The sequence below is a fragment of the Dermochelys coriacea genome, chromosome 1 (assembly GCF_009764565.3).
Source record: "Dermochelys coriacea isolate rDerCor1 chromosome 1, rDerCor1.pri.v4, whole genome shotgun sequence".
NCBI classification, from domain to species: Eukaryota; Metazoa; Chordata; order Testudines; family Dermochelyidae; genus Dermochelys; species Dermochelys coriacea.
In genome coordinates this window covers 287,926,380-287,945,897 of record NC_050068.2, presented here as the reverse complement: position 1 = coordinate 287,945,897, position 19,518 = coordinate 287,926,380, and the positions used below count along the sequence as shown (strand labels likewise).

The 19,518-nt window shown below is 44.8% G+C and overlaps 1 protein-coding gene across 2 annotated transcripts; it reads left to right on the top strand.

Moving 5' to 3' along the window:
* Window positions 1-2,212: 2,212 nt before the first annotated feature.
* LOC119858401 (lysozyme C) lies at window positions 2,213-18,939 on the top strand. Of its 2 annotated transcripts, none has more exons than XM_043493584.1 (4): window positions 2,213-2,504; window positions 3,145-3,309; window positions 18,136-18,214; window positions 18,858-18,939. In XM_043493584.1, the coding sequence occupies exons 1-4, from the start codon at window positions 2,369-2,371 to the stop codon at window positions 18,922-18,924; spliced, it is 447 nt and encodes a 148-aa protein (XP_043349519.1). In that variant the 5' UTR covers window positions 2,213-2,368; the 3' UTR covers window positions 18,925-18,939. The 2 variants fall into 2 exon arrangements, with proteins under 2 accessions (XP_043349519.1, XP_038264870.1); XM_038408942.2 differs by lacking the exons at window positions 18,136-18,214; window positions 18,858-18,939 and adding exons at window positions 5,840-5,918; window positions 7,818-8,283 and having other exon boundaries at window positions 2,234-2,504.
* Window positions 18,940-19,518: the final 579 nt, after the last annotated feature.

The following is a 19,518-nucleotide window of genomic DNA, read 5'->3' as shown; positions in this document are numbered from 1 at the left end:
TGCGAAAGTAGGAAAAATCTTGTGGCTCGAAAAATGGCTCCTCTCCCCATCAAGGAAGAACGTGTGATTTATAATGGAGACAGTGCTGGACCTGGAATTACACCGGCACAAATGGGACTAGAGATATATATTTACACTTCCCATTTTGTAAACTTCTGCAGCGCTTTGTTAAAATCTAATGGTTGACAGATGAATGAGGAAACGAAACAATGTATGTTTTTCTTTGAGTAACAGAAAACCACACATTTCTTTACAAGCAGTTAAAAATAGTAATTCGGTATTTCCCGAAAGGGCTTTCTTCATAGTGCTGGTCTCTTCCCTGCCCGTATTTGCACAATTCTCCTAATTAAGATAAAAATCAATACAGTACTGTTCTGGTGTACAGGGGTTTTCCTTAACGTATATAAATTGCATGTGTAGTAAGGTAAAAATCTAGGCCTGGAGACCAAGAATGGAGCATATTAGCTGTATTTGTTATGGAAAAACAGAGAGCCATAGCACATAGAGTCCATCTATGGCATTTAAATGGCTCCCACCATGTATGTGAGCACTGCATGCCACCTCCATGATATAGGGAGCAAAGGCACACAGAAACCAAACAATAGAGGAAATCTGTGGCAGAAGAGGGAACTGTGTCCCCAAGCCACTGCCCTAACCACTGGGCCATCCTTGCTTTCATAATAATAAAGAACAGGGTGTGGGCTCTGGGAGGGAGTTTGGGTGAGGGAGAGGGTGTGGGGTCAGGCTCTGGGCGAGAGTTGGGGTGCACGGTGCAGGCTCTAGGATGGGGAAGGGGATTGGGGTGCAGGAGGGGGTTGGCGCTTACCTTGGGTGGCTCCTGAAAGTGACCGGCACAACCTGGCAGCGGCTCCTAGCCGGGGGGTCTAGAGGGTCTCCGTGTGTCGCGGCCCGCAGACACCACCCCTGTGCTGGGGGCGGGGGCAGCGTGCGGAGACCCCTTGTCCCCTCCGTGGCTGTTGAGCCATTCCAGCCACTTCCGGGAGCAGTGTGGAGTGAGGGCGGGCAGGAAGCCTGCCTTACCTCTGCTGCACTGCTGCCGGCAGTGGCCAGGGGCCCCCTGTGGGCTCTTTTAAACCACCTCAGCCCCGGGGCAATTGCCCCCATTACTCCCTCCCTCCCCCATTGGCGGGCCTGGATAAACCCAGGAAATTCAGGGAAACTCACACACAGGAAAGTTGAGAAAGCCATCATTAAGGAGCACAAACTATATTCAACTCTGGGCCAACAGGCTAGCACACAGATGTACTCAGTAACCTTAATGTGATCTCTCGTCACGTTATTTTACTACAGAGGGACAAATATATATACACTAACCCCTCCTCTCCCCCAACCCCCCCCCCCCAAAAGAAGAATGTTTGTTTCTGAACTTCTGCTCTTTGGGTGTCCAATTCATTTCAGGTTTTTTAGTAAAGTCTTCCCTCTCCCTCAGGCCTCTCCTACCAATTTCAAAGCTGACATTCCTGTGGTTGGGCATTTTAGATAGAGTGGCCCAAATCAGGCTTGTAATGGAAACTCAGTCACAACATTTACTACGGAGTGGCTATTGTCATTCTACAATGTTACTGAAACAGAAATCTTAGGGTCTGTGCTTCTAGTTTTTACAAAGACAAAATTCACATTCACATTTACAGGTCAAAGGGGAAATAACATGTCAGGGTCTGCAAAGTGCTATTGCGAATTTAGGTCTGCTGAGCAGGCCCTGTTGGTATCAGTAGTTGGTAGATAGCGCCAGGGCCCTAATTTAGCACACATCCCTGTAATAAAGGTGTTCTCCCACCACTGGAGAAAAAGATATAGTATAAACTGTTCTCTTAGGGTGTAGAAAGCCAGTCATTACTGAGACTTATTAGTGTAAGTTTAAAATAGCAGTTGCTCAGCATAATAATACCTAGCAATACCTATACAGAGCCTATAGGCCACAAGAGATGTATCATTATCCCCTTTCTGCATATGGGGAAACTGAGGCAGAGGTAAAGTAACTTGTTCAAGGTCACCCGGCAGGCCAGAGGCAAAGCTTGCACTACAATGTAGGTCGGTTGGATCCCAGTCCACTAGGCACACTGCATTTCCAAAGACACAGCAGAACTTACAGATGCCATAGTGAACTAGACAACCTTTTAACCCACCTACCAAAGTATTTGCAGTTTATCATTCAAAGCTGCAGGGAGGAGCTGCTGCTTTAGCTGCCCAGTGTGGCAGGAGGGACAGCTGAGAGCTGAAGGGAAGGGCCACTGCTTTCCGGGAGGGGCGTGACTTGAGCTGTTCCCGGTTGTTCCTCCCCACTATAAGCAGGCACACATTGTCTCTAGTCTCAGTGAAAGGACCCTGGGCTTGCTACACCACCAGCATGAAGGCTTTGCTAATCCTCGGGCTTCTCCTCCTGCCCCTGGCTGCTCATGGGAAGATCTATGAAAGGTGTGAGCTGGCAAGAGCAATGAAAAGGCTTGGACTGGATGGATACTGGGGCTACAGCTTGGGACATTGTAAGTCTGCTGCCTTGGAGGAGATGTGCATGTGATTCAGGGGGCGGGGAGGGAAAGGGGATAAGTTGACAGGTGCCCGTTTTCCTTTGGAAAGTCCAGTCAAAAAGGGGATCGGGCAGCGTCCAGTCAGATGTACTGACTGGAGACCAAAAGTCCACTTACCAGAGGGTGGGAGTGAGAGGGGAGGTACTGGGTCATCAACCTTTGACAGCCCCTGCTCAACTAGGGCTCAACTGTCTATCTGCAGACAACCATGCGGTAGGCTCTGAGTCCGACTGCAGCTCCTGTCAGGAGTTTGATTTTCAGCAGTTAGAAAGTTGGCAACCCTATACCCCAAAACAATTACTGGTGTTTCCTTCAAAGATATTGGCCCCATGTGGATTGACAAGTTTTACATGTAGAATGTTTTTTTCTTACTCTTCATATTAAATAAGAATTGTGAATCTGATCAGATTAACAGGAAGCAAAACTGCCTGTGTGTACTTTGTATTAAATAATCATTTACATCATCTACAAACCAGTGATACAGGGGCATTTAGATTCATATTTCTGTAAAGTATCAAGCTATGAGGAGTTTTTATCACCAGAGAAAATACATCAGTCTATGTGTGGTTATTTTTTTTAAATGGAACCTTCACAGGGGTGTGCACAGCAAAATACGAGAGCAACTTTAACACAGGTGCCACGAACTATAACCCCGGTGACCAAAGCACTGACTATGGGATTTTACAAATCAACAGCCACTGGTGGTGCAATGATGGCAAGACTCCAAGAGCCAAGAATGCATGTGGAATCCAGTGTCATGGTAGGTGCAATATGTTCCTACAGGTAACACTATGAAGGGCAAATTCTGCCTGTTTGTGTGAGCCTATAGCATTGCAAAGTTATAACTGAGGCCATGTTTTGCTCTTAGTAGCCCTACATTGAAAAAACAACCCCTTATTCTACAGACAGAAGGGCGAGGTTGCAATGTGTGGGGATGCATGTGTGCTATAAAAGGGGAATTCCCAAAGGATTTTTTGAAAAGGAATTGTGTTCCTTCTTTTCAGACTTTCTGTTTTATGTTTCTTTAGTAAAAACAATTCCCTTTTCGAGAAGCATTTATTACTTACCAGTTATGTTGATTTGAGTACATGTAACTTTGGTCTCAAAGGATGAAGTTCACCGTTGTGCAGAAGGCCAGCACAAATGCCGGTTCCTGACCTTGCTTCATTATAAAAAAAAAACATTTTAAAGTTTCTAATTTAAAGAGACACAATCAACTTGAAATCTAGTCAATTTTAAGAAAGAATTAAAAATAGTTTCAAGTACTACAATATACCTTCCTACCCCCTGATAGTTTTTATATTTTTACAATCACTCTTTTTTTTTTTTGGACTTGTCTCCTCTGTTGCTGTGTGAGAGCACAAACAACATAGAAAACTGTCTGTCTGACTATACACAAAACCAGCAAAATAGCTATTCACAAAGAGTAAAACCAACCCTTTTGGAGAGGGTTAGCACAGAACTTATGGTCTCACCTAAGACATATTACACCCAAAAGCTGTCAAGAGCACCAAGGAAAGAAGATGGAAAAAATACCAAACAATATTTTTCTCTCATTTCTTTCAGTTTCTGGTGGCTTTTAGGTGCTACTTGTGGTAATAGTTGGTTTAAAATTTTCAGACAAGTGTGTTATATTGAAGCAGATGGTGTGGTATCCCTTTATAGTACTAGAAGACATTTGTTTTGAAATAAAATCATTAAATAGAATTCAGCAAAGTCTAATAGAAACAGATAGAAACTATAAAGGCAGAAACAGAGCAATTGCCATACTGGATCAAACCAGTGGTCTTTCTTGTCCAATACAATGTCTCCAATAGCCTCTTTAGTCCTGGAGGAATTCTATGCCAAAAATTAAAAATTCTTTACACAATATTTTAAAATTCTGCAAAATTCTTCATATTTTATTTGTCAAAATAACACAATATAATCACATCTGTTTCAATCATTTTGGTAATTTATTTTGAAATACCTGTCAGTAAGTATGTCTGTTACAATGCAAACAACAAAAAAGATTCAGGAAATGTTTTCTGACAAATAGATTCCTTACTAGGTATATTAATACAGGACTCTGAATAATAATTCATTTAAACTATAGTACAGAACCATATTTCCTGCACCCCTCAGAAGCAGTGCAAAGACTTGGGGGAGTCAGGGGTAACAGAGGATCTGAGGGAGAGGGAAGTAATTGCTGGGAAGGAGCCTGGGTGTGAACTTAGAAGGTTGTTGGGTATGGGTGGGAAAAGTATGGAACAGGTGTTTTTGGGGGGTGGGGAGGGATTGTTAGGGAGCTTCCCCCATGCAGACCCTGGCTGACCCCAGCCTCTCCCATTCAGTCAGGCACATATGCCCCTGTCCACATGTGTCCCTCTACCCCCACTTAGCCAGGCCCCATACCAATGTGTCCCTGCACCTATACCCATGTGTCCCTGAACCCCTCAGCCAGACACCTCCCCCCATCCTCATGCAGCCCTAAACCCATTCCCCATCTTCATGTAGCCCTGCAATTCCCTCCCCACTGTAGCCCAGCACTTCCACTCCCATTCAGGCCCTGCCCCAGCCTGTTCTCCCGAACTAGCCCTTATGAGCCCCTGTCTGTGATCCTCACAATATCTGTCTCCCCATGTCCCCTGTCTTCTGACCTGGCCCAACAGGTGCTGTGAAGAAGGCATTACAGGCTCTTTCTCTTCCCTAGTTGGCTGGGAGTGCCTGCTCTGTTCTAGCACCACAGCACCCTCTGGTGGGTAAAAGGTGGAACTGTAGCATATTTCTGGCAGAAGCTATTTTCTGGGGAAAAAAACCCTAAAAATATGCATAGCACATTAATTATGCATGCACACAGTGGCACAGAATTCCCCCAGGAGTGTATAATAGCAGTGACCATTACCACATGCCAGAAGAAGATGCAAGACAACTTACAGTAGTTGGTTATGCTATAACTAGCCCACAGACTTACAGCATTCTAAAGCTAAGATCAAATTGTGGAACTAACATGATGCTTGACACCAGAAAATTGCTTACTCTGTTTGTGTGTTATATCCCTTTTCCCTACCCTGGGTCTGTCTTTCTATTTAGATTCTAAGATCTTCAGAACACAGACATCTACTATTCTATGTTTGTACAGTGCCTATCATCGCAGGGTCCTGTTCTTGGTTGGTCCTTAGCTGCTACTGTAATCAACTTGATTAATAAATAATAATATATAAAATATTATTTCAGCATCCATTTTAAGATGACAGATTTGAGAAAAATGTTTTTTTCTTCCTCTGCTTACCACTGTATTTCTTTTTTAGAGTTACTGACAGCAGACATTACAGTGAGTGTAAATTGTGCAAAGAGAGTTGTTTGCGATCCTAATGGCATGAATGCATGGTACGTTTAAAACTATTACGAGAACTAATAACAGTGACATATTTGTGTGTATAGTTAGGGGGGAGTCTAGTTAAAAGAGAGAGACTACAATCTTCTTTGTATAGAAGCTTGTATAGAGCTTGTATAGAAGCAACAAGCAGCTTGCTAATATCTACATGCTTAATTATTAACATATTTGAACTCAGAACTTGTATACTAAGGATTCACAGCACAATATATTTATGGACATTGGGGATTCTCAGTTGTAGCTCTGATACACATGAAGGCCACTTGGACCTTTAGAGCAGCAGCGGAGATAGCTCTGAGATCTTCCTCCTCGAAAAACTCCTACACTTGGACTGAAAACGACTCTCTATTCATTATTAAAGGTGTAGAATCTATGACATACAGTTGACCAGTTTGGATTCCATCCAGTATAGAGCACTGGCACTGTGAATGGCAGTCTATCCCATTTGCTCTAAACAACAGTCCAGGTGCCCTCTCTAGGTTCACAACTCACCTTCTTCTGGGGTTTGACTTTTCTAATGACCAATAAAACAGCAAAAAGTCCAGTCTAAACCTTCTCTACAGACTTGGCTGACCTGACAGTTCCTAGCTCAGGATTGCTCAGCCCACTCCTTAGGTCCTCTTGGCCTCAGACCCAAGATCCCTCTGTTAGGAGACTGGCTCTGAAGCCTTTTTCCTCCACTTTAATTCCCTCCAGACTTGTTACTTCTGGCAGGTGATATGGGACCTGCTTCAGCTGCTGTCTTCAGGACAGACAATTAACCCCTTCCTGCCCAGGTTCGTCCTGCTTGTCCATCACATCACAAGCACACACTCTTCTACTTAGAGAAATGTATTTGGTAAGCATCTGTGGTTCCCAGGAATTCAAACACCAAAGTAACAAATCCAGAACCACCAAAGACTTCAAGATTACATCTATGCTGCACAACAGGGCCACTTGATCCTTCATATGGCAGTGGGGATGGAACTTAAATCACCTTTCTCCAGAAGTTTAGTGCCCTCCAGCTGGAGATAAAAAGAAATGTTCATTAATTTTATTTAGCAGGATAGTGCTTATAGCACAACACTGAACAAATTTGATTCCATCCAGTAGAGAGCAATTCACACGGGCCATCTTCCAATTTTCCCCAGGGGTGCTCAAACCCTGCTTAGCCCCAGGCCCTACCCCCACTCCACCCCTTCCTAGTAGCTCCCACCCCCACCCAGCCTCTTTCTGCTCCTGCCCCACCTTGGTCCCACCCACATTCCACCCCGTTCTCCAAGACCTACCCCACCCACCTCTTCCTGCCCCTGCTCCACCCTCTTCCCGCCTCTTTCTGCCCTCCCCCCAGAGCATGCTCTTTCCTCACTCCTCCGCCTCCCTCCCAGCATCTCCTGCATGCCACAGAACAGCTGATCCATGGGGGGCAGGAGGTGCTGGGAGAGATGGGGAGGAGTTGATTGGCGGGGCCGCTGGCGGACGGGAGGCGCTGGGTGGGGAGGGGGGAGCTTGGCTGTCAGTGGGTGCTAAGCACACGCTAATTTTTTTCCGACAGCCCTGGAGCACCCATGGAGTCGCTGCCTATGAGCAGCGTCACAAACACACTAAATTTATGTGGCAGGAATAGCAGCTGGTACATGGGCGTTTTGACAACCATTTGACAACTTTTTAGTTACTGTTGGTAGACTCAGGATTTATTTAGGCATGCATAGCTCCAGGATCCAGCTGGGCCATTCAGACTAGGCAGGTGCTCTCCTGGGATTGGACCAGTAGCAAATTATTTGTTATCTTAGCTGGGATCTCTGCAGAAAAGTTAATCATACAAAAATGTAATTGGTTGTTTTTTTCTTGGGTGGTTTTGCACTAATTGATGAGATTGCCATAATCAACTAATGTGATTTTTAACTCAACAGGGTGGCATGGACAAAGAACTGCAAAGGACGAGATGTCTCCCCGTGGATCAGTGGCTGTGGGCTATAAAGTGATGGGGTTTATCGCATCTTGGTTTCCTTATAAATAAGGAGCTTTTCACATAGAGCAAAATATTCTCTTTGCTTGCTACTCTTTTACAATTAATCATATTCAAAATAAAAAACATTCAGAAGAAAGGTTTGCAGGGCAACTGACTGGTAAAATGCAAATATTTTACTCCTTGCTGTGGATCGTTCCATGTGACCAGCTGCAGTAACTTATTTTGTGTTCTACACAGTTTTAAAGAGCTCCTATTACCTCTATATTATGTATACACATCAGAATAATCCAGATCTGTTTTTCCTGTGAGATCCTGCTACTACTTTGTTCTGCTAATTAGTAATATTATGTCATCTTACTTGCAAGCTCACATTCATTACACTCAATAAAATTACTTACTTTGCACATAATTTTTGTGATTCTTGGTTAATATACAAAAGAAACTGAATATGAGATTATGAATTTGGGCCCAAGTCTTCAAACATATTTAGGCTCTTAATTTCCATTGATATTCACTCAATGGAAGATAAGAATCTAAATACCTTTGAAGAACAGGGCCTGGCACTATGAGATAAAGATTGTGGGAGAAGCAATAATTAGGGAGACCTACATGTTTTATATTGACTATCATAGTTTGTAAAAACATGGTGCGGAATTGTAATCTGTTATATATAATTATGTTCCAAAAACATGAATTTGGGTTTAAAAAATCTGTTAAGGTTGTAGCAACTACACTGATGTCACTCATCACATCATTTACACAACCCAAGCACTTAAAAGCAAAGAAATTAATAGTTAAGAACACTGGACCTCCTACATTGTCGACATGACAAACACACACGCTGGTCGCTGTTTAATAAGGTACTGAAGCACAACTCATCCACTCTCAGGTCAGAGGGAGAGGAGAGGTACTCCCAGCACTCCAGCAAACCCCAACTAGCAGATGGTCCTTTGGAGACTGTTACCAATTGGCAGAGTTAGCTCTCCATTGGAGCATACCAGGCAAGAGAAATCAGGGAGCTGACAAGGGCACTGAGGAACTATTGGGATTGCAGCTAGTGGTATGCCCAAGGAAGATAGAGGTGCAGCTTCACAGCAAGGTGATCGTAGGAAGGAGCCCAGGGATACCAGACAATAGTCCAATTGTGTAGCAGAATTCTGGTCAGTGTGTTGTGGTGGGATCCCCACTGACAGCATAGTAGAACCCCTGGGCTGGGACTGGGAGGAGTAGGGTGAGCCAAGGTCATGCATGGATTCACCAAGGGCAAGTCATGCCTGACTAACTTAATTGCCTTCTATGACGAGATAACTGGCTCTGTGGATGAGGGGAAAGCAGTGGACATGTTATTCCTTGACTTTAGCAAAGCTTTTGATACGGTCTCCCACAGTATTCTTGCCAGCAAGTTAAGGAAGTATGGGCTGGATGAATGGACTATAAGGTGGATAGAAAGCTGGCTAGATCGTCGGGCTCAACGGGTAGTGATCAGTGGCTCAATGTCTAGTTGGCAGCCGGTATCAAGCAGAGTGCCCCAAGGATCAGTCCTGGGGACAGTTTTGTTCAATATCTTCATAAATGATCTGGAGCAGTGTTTCCCAAACTTGGGATGACGCTTGTTCAGGGAAAGCCCCTGGCGGGCTGGGCCGGTTTGTTTACCTGCCGCGTCTGCAGGTTCGGCCGATCGTGGCTCCCACTGGCCACGGTTTGCCGCTGCAGGCCAATGGGGGCTGCAGGAAGCGGCGCGGGCCGAGGGACATACCGGCCGCCGGTTCCCACAGCTCCCATTGGCCTGGAGTAGTGAACCGCAGCCAGTGGGAGCCGCAATCAGCTGAACCTGCGGACTCAGCAGGTAAACAAACCGGCCCGGCCCGCCGGGGCTTTCCCTGAACAAGCGGTGTCCCAAGTTTGGGAAACACTGATCTGGAGGATGGCGTGGACTGTACCCTCAGCAAGTTTACAGATGACACTAAACTGGGAGGAGAGCTAGATATGCTGGAGGGTAGGGATAGGATACAGAGGGACCTAGACAAATTAGAGGATTGGGCCAAAAGAAATCTGATGAGTTTCAGCAAGGACAAGTGCAGAGTCCTGCACTTAGGATGGAAGAATCTCATGTACTGCTACAGACTAGAGACCGAATGGCTAGGCAATAGAAAAGGACCTAGGGGTTACAGTGGACGAGAAGCTGGATATGAGTCAACAGTGTGTCCTTGTTGCCAAGAAGGCTAACGGCATTTTGGGCTGTATAAGTAGGGACATTGCCAGCAGATCAAGGGACGTGATCATTCCCCTCTATTCAATATCGGTGAGGCCTCATCTGGAATACTGTGTCCAGTTTTGGCCCCACACTACAAGAAGGATGTGGAAAAATTGAAAAGAGTCCAGTGGAGGGCAACAAAAATTATTAGGGGGCTGGAGCAAATGACTTATGAGGAGAGGCTGTGGGAACTGGGATTGTTTCATTTGCAGAAGAGAAGAATGAAGGGGGGATTTGATAGCTGTTTCAACTACCTGAAAGGGGGTTCCAAAGAGGATGGATCTAGACTGTTCTTAGTGGTAGCAGATGACAGAACAAGGAGTAATGGTCTCAAGTTGCAGTGGAGAAGATTTAGGTTGGATGTTAGGAAAAGCTTTTTCACTAGGAGGGTGCTGAAGCACTGGAATGGGTTACCTAGGGAGGTGGTGGAATCTTGTTCCTTTGAGGTTTTCAAGGTCAGGCTTGACAAAGCCCTGGTTGGGATGATTTAGTTGGGGATTGGTCCTGCTTTGAGCAGGGGGTTGGACTAGATGACCTTCTTAGGTCCCTTCCAACCCTGATATTCTATGATTCTATGATTCTAAGGTCCCCCTATCCTCTGTTGCCAACCCCATCTCTGAGGGGCAACCTTTCCACCTTAGGCCAAGAGGCTGCATTTGTCTGCCGTCTCCCTGATACAGGATGTGAGGCATTAGCCTACTTGCTGTTCTGCTCTGCTTCAGGGCCTGAGCCCTGGACTACTTGCTGCCTGGCCCTGGCCTAGGCAACAAGGACCATGGAGACTGCTAATCCCTCTTTGAGCCGGTCTTTCCAGAAATGCAGAGCTAGGGGCCTGGCCTCCTTCCGAGTCTGATGGGGAGGGACAGCCGCAACCTCCTACACCTCTGGTGAGAGCAACCTCCGGCCCCATAGATTTCAATGGGAGTTAGGCGCCTAAATACCTTACAGGATCTGTAAGTCTTTAGAATAGTAGGTAGAAAAGAAAATGGGGAAGTAGGAAAGATCTTGTGGCTCCAAAAATGGCTTGAACGATTCCCTCCTCTCCTCATCAAAGAAAAACCTGTGATTTATATTGGAGACAGTGCTGGACCTGGTATTACACTGGCACAAATGGAACTAGTCACATACACATACACACAAGCTTGGCAAACTTCTGCAATGCTCTGTTTAAATCAAACTGTAGACCAATGAATGAGGAAATGAAACAATGTCTTTCTTTCTTTCTTTCTTTCTTTCTTTCTTTCTTTCTTTCTTTCTTTCTTTCTTTCTTTCTTTCTTTCTTTCTTTCTTTCTTTCTTTCCAAAGAGTTAGAAATACTAATTAGGGATTTCCCAAGAAGGCTATCTTCATAGTGCTGTTCTCTTCCCTGCCTGTATTTGCACAATTCTACTGATTAGGGGCTACACTGGGGGTGGGGGGTTCGAACTAAGATATGCAACTTCCGCTATACTATTCATGTAGCTGAAGTTGAAGTATCTTAGTTCGAGTTACCTGGCCGTCCTCACGGCAGCAAGTCGACCGCGACTGCTCCCCCGTCAACTCCGCTTACTCCTCCTGCCGAGGTGGAGTACAGGTGTTGATTCGGGGATCGATTTATCGCATCTAGACGAGACGCAATATATCAATCCCTGATAGTTCGATCGCTACCCGCCAAGCCAGTGGGTAGTGAAGACGTACCCTAAGATAAAAATCAATACAGTAATATTCTGGGGTGGGTTTTGTTTTTAAGATCTATTAATTGCATGTGTAGTAAGGTACAAATCTAGCTCTGGAGGCTAAGAATGGAGCATTTTAGCTGTGTTTGTTATGGTGAAACAAGCCCACGCCCACATACAATCCATCTATGACATTTATATGGCTCCCACCATCGAAGTGTGTGAGCATTGCATGTCACCTCCATGAGGTAGGGAGCAAAGGCACACAGAGACCAAACGACAGAGGAAATCTGGCAGAAGGGGGTATTGTGTCCCCAAGCCACTGGGCCATCCTTGCTTTCATAATAATAAAGAACAAACACTAAGTGAAGGAGTCTCTAGTCCATTAGAATATAGTTTTAGCTTTTGAGGTTGGGATGTTACAACATCTGATCAGAGTTCATAAACCCCTCATTCGAAAGGATTATTCCAGGGAAAAAAGTTGTTCTAGTGAAGTTAATACTGACTGTACATATCAGCAACTCCAGTGCAACAAATCCCTACAAGCACCTTGTCAGTAGCCAAAAGAAATAGATAAATTTGTGAAATTCAGGGAAACTCATATACTGGGAAATAAGAAGAAAACTAAGAAAGAAGAAGTGGGGCTGCTAAACACTGAGGATGGAGTGGAGATTAAAGATAATCTAGGCATGGCCCAATATCTAAACAAATACTTTGCCTCAGTCTTTAACAAGGCTAAAGAGGATCTTAGGGATAATGGTAGCATGACAAATGGGAATGAGGATATGGAGGTAGATATTACCATATCTGAGGTAGAAGCGAAACTCAAACAGCTTAATGGGACTAAATTGGGGGGCCCAGATAATCTTCATCCAAGAATATTAAAGGAATTGGCACCTGAAATTGCAAGCCCATTAGCAAGAATTTTTAATGGATCTGTAAACTCAGGAGTTGTACCGAATGATTGGAGAATTGCTAATATAGTTCCTATTTTTAAGAAAGGAAAAAAAAGTGATCCGGGTAACTACAGGCCAGTTAGTTTGACATCTGTAGTATGCAAGGTCCTGGAAAAAATTTTGAAGGAGAAAGTAGTTAAGGACATTAAAGTCAATGGTAAATGGGACAAAATACAACATGGTTTTGCAAAAGGTAGATCATGCCAAACCAACCTGATCTCCTTCTTTGAGAAAGTAACCGATTTTTTAGACAAAGGAAACGCAAAGGATCTAATTTACCTAGATTTCAGTAAGGCGTTTGATACCGTGCCACATGGGGAATTATTAGTTACATTGGAAAAGATGGGGATCAATATGAACATCAAAAGGTGGATAAGGAATTGGTTAAAGGGGAGACTACAACGGGTCCTATTGAAAGGCGAACTGTCAGACGGGAGGGAGGTTACCAGTGGAGTTCCTCAAGGATCAGTTCTGGAACCAATCTTATTTAATCTTTGTATTACTGACCTCGGCACAAAAAGTGGGAATGAGCTAATAAAGTTTGCAGATGATACAAAGCTGGGAGGTATTGCCAATTCAGAGAAGGATCGGGATATTATACAGGAGGATCTGGATGACCTTGTAAACTGGAGTAATAGTAATAGGATGAAATTTAATAGTGAGAAGTGTAAGGTTATGCATTTAGGGATTAATAACAAGAATTTTACTTATATGCTGGGGACACATCAATTAGAAGTAACGGAAGAGGAGAAGGACCTTGGAGTATTGGTTGATCATAGGATAACTATGAGCTGCCAAAGTGCTATGGCTGTGAAAAAAGCTAATGCGGTTTTGGGATGCATCAGGAGAGGTATTTTCAGTAGGGATAAGGAGGTTTTAGTATCGTTATACAAGGCACTAGTGAGACCTCACCTGGAATACTGTGTGCAATTCTGGTCTCCCATGTTTAAAAAGGATGAATTCAAACTGGAGCAGGTACAGAGAAGGGCTACTAGGATGATCCGAGGAATGGAAAACTTGTCTTATGAAAGGAGACTTAAGGAGCTTGGCTTGTTTAGCCTAACTAAAAGAAGGTTGAGGGGAGATATGATTGCTCTCTATTAATATATCAGAGGGATAAATACAGGAGAGGGAGAGGAATTATTTAAGCTCAGCACCAATGTGGACACAAGAACAAATGGGTATAAACTGGCCACCAGGAAGTTTAGACTTGAAATTAGACGAAGGTTTCTAACCATCAGAGGAGTGAAGTTTTGGAATAGCCTTCCAAGGGAAGCAGTGGGGGCAAAAGATCTATCTGGCTTTAAGATTCTACTCGATAAGTTTATGGAGGAGATGGTCTGATGGGATAATGTGATTTTGGTAATTAATTGATCTTTAAATATTCAGGGTAAATAGGCCTAATCCCCTGAGATGGGATATTAGATGGATGGGATCTGAGTTACCCAGGAAAGAATTTTCTGTAGCATCTGGCTGGTGAATCTTGCCCATATGCTCAGGGTTTAGCGGATCGCCATATTTGGGGTCAGGAAGGAATTTTCCTCCAGGGAAGATTGGAAGAGGCCCTGGAGGTTTTTCGCCTTCCTCTGTAGCATGGGGCACGGGTCACTTGAGGGAGGATTCTCTGCTCCTTGAAGTCTTTAAACCACGATTTGAGGACTTCAATAGCTCAGACATAGGTGAGGTTTTTCGCAGGAGTGGGTGGGTGAGATTCTGTGGCCTGCGTTGTGCAGGAGGTCGGACTAGATGATCAGAATGGTCCCTTCTGATCTTAGTATCTATGAATCTATGAAATGTGGAAAGTCAATGTTAAGGTGCCCACATTAGATTTAACTCTGGGCAGTAGGCTACCCCACAGATGTACTTAGTAACCTAAATATGATCTCTCTTCATGCTGACAGTGCGGCTGGCTCCTTCTGGGCAGCGGGGCTGTGAGCTCCTGCTGCTCTGAAAGGCATGGTAAGGGGTTATGGGGGGTGGGGTTGGGTAGGGAGTCCGAGGGGGGGCAGTCAGGGGACAGGGAGCAGGGGGTGGTTGGATGGGGCAGAGGTTCAGGGGGCCTGTCAGTGGGCGGGGGTGTGGATAGGGGTCGGGGTCGGGGCAGTCCTGGGACAGGGAGCACGGGGGGTTGGATAAGTGTTGGAGACCCGGGGGGGGTCTGTCACGGGGTGTGGATATGGGTTGGGACAGTCAGGGGACAGGGAGCAGGGGGGGATAGATGGGGGTGGGGTACTAGGGGGAGCAGTTAGGGGTGGGGGGCTGCCGGGAGGGGGCGGTCAGGGGACAAGGAGCGGGGGGGCAGGGTTGGATGGGTTGGGGGTTCTGAGGAGGGCAGTAAGGGGGCGGGAAGTGGGTGGGGGGTGGATAGGGCGTGGGGGGCCAGGCTGTTTGTGGGACACAGCCTTCCCTACCCAGCTCTCCATACAGTTTTGCACTCCGCTGTGGCCCTTGGGCCAAAACGTTTTCCCACCCCTGTCTTAGGGTGTAGAAAGCCAGTCATAATTGAGACGTATTAGTGTTACAAGTTACAAAATACTACTAGATCATAATAATAATACCTAGCAGTTATACAGAGCATATAGACCACAAGAGAGGTATCTTTATTCCCTTTCTGCATATGGGGAAACCGAAGTGGAGGTGACGTGACTTGTCCAAGGTCACCCTGCAGCCCAGTGGAAAAGCTTGCACTGCAATGTAGGTCTGCTGGATCCCAGTCCAGTGCTCTGTCCACTAGGGCACACTGCATCTTCAAAGACATAGCAGAACTTACAGATGCCACAGTGAACTAGACAATCTTTTAACCCACCTACCAAAGTATTTGCAGTTTATCGTTCAAAGCTGGGAGCTGCTGCTTTAACTGCAGGGAGTGGTAGGAGGAACAGCTGAGAGCTGCAGGGAGGAGCTTTCCGGGAAGGGTGGAACTCCAGCTGTTTGAGTTTCTGCCTCCCCACATGAGCGGGCACACTTTGTCTCTGGTCTCAGTGGCAGGAGCCTGGGTTTACTACGCTACCAGCATGAAAGCTTTGCTACATAGGCTCCGACTCCGTTGGTGGCTTAGCGTCCACCATCAGCCAATTCCTTGCCGTGCCTCCCACCCTCTGGCAGCCCCCCCAAGCAACTCCTCCCTCTCCCTCCTGCCCATTGCAGAGCAGCTGTTCTGCCGCATCCAGGAGGCGCTGTGCTGGGGGAGGGGAAGGAGCGGGATCGGGACGCGCCTGGTTTTCCACTGGAAAGTCCAGACAAAAGGAGGAACTGGCACTGTCCATTCAGATGTATTGACCAGACACCAAAAGTCCAGTGACCATGGGGCAGGGGCAGGGGTGGGGATGCGGGTGTGTGGGTGGGAGAATTGGGTCATTAACCTGTGCCAGCCTCTGCTCAGTGAGGTTCGCCTCCTACCTGCAGACAGATGGGCAGCACGCTCCGAGTCAGACTGCAGCTCCTGTCCCAGGCCTGGAGAGCAGAGGAAGCCCAGCTGGTGGGGGAGGGAGGATGAGAAAATCAGTGACAGGGAGGGGGGAGAGCAGCCAGCGATGCGATGCGGGGAGGAGGAGAAAGGAGTGAGTGGGGGGCAGGGCTTTGGGGGAGGAGGTGGGGCAGTGGCGGGGCCTCGGTAGTCTGGTTTTCAGCAATTAGAAAGTTGTCATCCCTACCCCAAAACACTGGTGTTTCCTTCAAAGTTATAAACCCCATGTGATGTTCATATGACAATCAAAAGTTTTACATGTAGAATATTTTTTCTTACAATGCATATTTAATAAGGATTGTGAATGTGATCAGATTAAAAGGAAGCAAAACTGCCTGTGTGTACTTTGTATTAAATAATCATTTGCATCATCTACAAACAAGTGATACAGGGGCATTTAGAACCATAGTTCTGTAAAATGTCAACCTATGAGGAGTTTTTATCAGCAGAGAAAATACATCAGTCTGTGTGTGGTTATTTTTGTTAAACGGAACCTTCACAGGGTGCGCACAGCAAGATACAAGAGCAACTTTAACACACCTGTCATAAACTATAACCCAGGTGACAAAAGCACTGATTTATGGGATTTTACAAATCAACAGCCACTGGTGGTGCAATGTTAAAACTGAAGGCAGGTTTTGACCACAGTTGCCAACTTTCACACGGTAGATAAGCACCCCGATTTTCACAATAAACCAAAAATCAAGCTAATCCCATTTTAAAACAAGGCCAAAACAAGCCAATCCCTAAGAACCCCAACACTCTATGTGACTAGATCCCCCCAGTGTGCAGTCTGAGACTGTGGTGGGCCTGCTGTGCACCCCTGACACTCTCCCCCCATTGCCCCCACTTGCCCCTGCTTGCTGGAAGCTGATCAAAAAAAGAAGCAACAAGCTACAACAAGGAACAAGCTACAAGCCAAAACCTAGCCAACAAGCAACTCACAAGCCAATTAAGCAAAAAACAAGCCCAATTTCTGCGTTGTTTTTTTTTTGGTCTGGTTTGGTATGTCAGGTTTTGACCCTAGTAGCCCTACATTAAAATACCAACCCCTTATTCTAAAGACAGAGGGGTGGGGTTGCAATGTGTGGGGATGTATGTGTGCTATAAAAGGGGATTCCCAAAGGATTTTTTAAAGAGGAATTTGGTGGCCAAATGCATCCGATGAAGTGAGCTGTAGCTCACGAAAGCTTATGCTCTAATAAATTTGTTAGTCTCTAAGGTGCCACAAGTATTCCTTTTCTTTTTAAATTTTTAGTGGCTCTTAGGTGCTACTGGTTAGTTTAAAATATTCCACAAGCATGTGACATAGAAGCAGATGGTGTGCTATCCCTTTACAGTACTAGAAGACATTTCCTTTGAAATAAGATCATTATGTAAAACAAGCAAAGAAAGTCTAATAAAAACAGATAGGAACTATAAAGAGAGGAAGATAGAAATTGCCATACCGGATCAGACCTGCGGTCCTTCTAGTCCAATACAATATCTCCAATAGGAGTGGACAGTACCACATACTCCAGAGGAAGGTGCAAGACACCTTACAGTAGTTGGTTATGGTATAACTAGCCCACAGACTGACAGCATTCTAAAGCTAGGACCAAATTGTGAAACTAACATGATGCTTGACACCATCACATAGTTCACTCTGCTTGTGTGTTATAGCCCTTTCCCCCACCCTCTGTCTGTCTTTCTATTTAAATTCTAAGCTCTTCAGAACAAGGACCGTCTGCTATTCTATGTTTGTACAGCATCTAATATCATGGGGCCCTGTTCTTGGTTGGTCCTTAGATGCTACCATAATCAACTTGATTATCAAATAATAATAAATAACATATAATTTCAGCAACAGTTTTAAGATGACTGATTCAAAAAAATGAAGAAAATGAGGTTTTTTTCTCCCTCCTGTTACCACTCCATTTCTTTTTTAGAGTTACTGACAGCAGACATTACAGCGAGTGTAAATTGTGCAAAGATTATTGTTGGTGATCCCATTGGCATGGGCGCATGGTACATTTAAAACTCTTACAAGAACTAATAACAGTGACATACTTGTGTATATAGTTAGGGGGGAGGCTAGTTAAAAGAGAGAGACTACAATCTTCTTTTAGATAAACAAGCTTGTAGAGAAGCAACAAACAGGTTGCTAATATTTGCATGCTTATTTATTAACATATTTGAACTCAGAACTTGTACACTAAGGGTTCTCCAGAAGCCTAGCCACCTTTATCTGGAGCTAAAAGGGAATGAACAGTATTTCTGCTTAGCGAGACAGAGCTTATAGCACAAAACAGAGCAAATTTGATTCTATCCCATAGAGAGCAGTTGTGTAAATACACCAGTCTTCTGCGGCAGGAATAGCAGCTGGTAAATGGGCCTTTTGATAATCATTGTGTTGGTAAACTCCAGATTTATTCAGGCATGATCCAGGATGCAGGATCCAGATGCAGGATCCAGGATGCAGGGTCCAGCTGGCCAATGCAGAGTACGCAGGCGCTATGTCAGGATTGGGCCAATGGAAAATTACTTGTTATATTAATTTTGCTCTCTGCAGAAATATTAACCATGTACATACATTTAAAGTGTTTTTTTAAGCCTTTGCACTAATTGATGAGCTTCCATAATCAATTAATATGATTTTTAACTCACACAGGGTGGCGTGGAAAAAGTACTGCAAAGGACGAGATGTCTCCCAGTGGATCAGGGGCTGCAAGCTGTAAAGTGTTGGGGTTTATCCCAGCTTGGTTCCCTTGCAAATTAGCAGGGATTCGCATAAAGCAAAATGTTCCCTCCCCTTGCTTCCCTTTTACAATTAATCATGTTCTAAATAAAACAAACTCAAGAGAAAGGTTTAGTGCAACTATCTGGTGAAATGCGAATATTTTACTCCTTGATGGTAAGACTGTGCTTCTTTCCTTGTGACCAACTGCAGTAACTTAATTTTTGTGTTCTACACAGTTTAAAAGATCTCATATCACCTCTATATTATATATACACATTGGGATAAATCAAATTTGTTTTTCCTGTGAGATCCTGCTACTATTTTGTTCCGCTAATTATTCTAATGTGTCATCTTGCTTACATTCATTACAATCAATACAATTACTTACTTTGCACATAGTCTTTGTGATTATTGGTTAACATACAAGAGAAAATGAATATGAGATTATGAACTTGGGCCCAGTTCCTCAAAGGTATTTAGGCTCCTAGCTTCCACTGAAATCAATGAAAGTTAGAAGCCCCGATACCTTCTGAAGAACTGGGCTTAGCACTATAAGATAAAGCATATGTGAGAAGTTCATCATTAAGGAGAC

What these genes read in the sequence shown, in the direction of transcription:
- LOC119858401 (XM_043493584.1), top strand. Translation starts at nt 2,369, where the DNA reads ATGAAGGCTTTGCTAATCCTCGGGCTTCTCCTCCTGCCCCTGGCTGCT. An exon ending in ATGTGGAATCCAGTGTCATG is followed by an intron (nt 3,310 to 18,135) that starts GTAGGTGCAATA and finishes TTTCTTTTTTAG; the next exon opens with AGTTACTGACAGCAGACATT. An exon ending in CCCATTGGCATGGGCGCATG is followed by an intron (nt 18,215 to 18,857) that starts GTACATTTAAAA and finishes TAACTCACACAG; the next exon opens with GGTGGCGTGGAAAAAGTACT.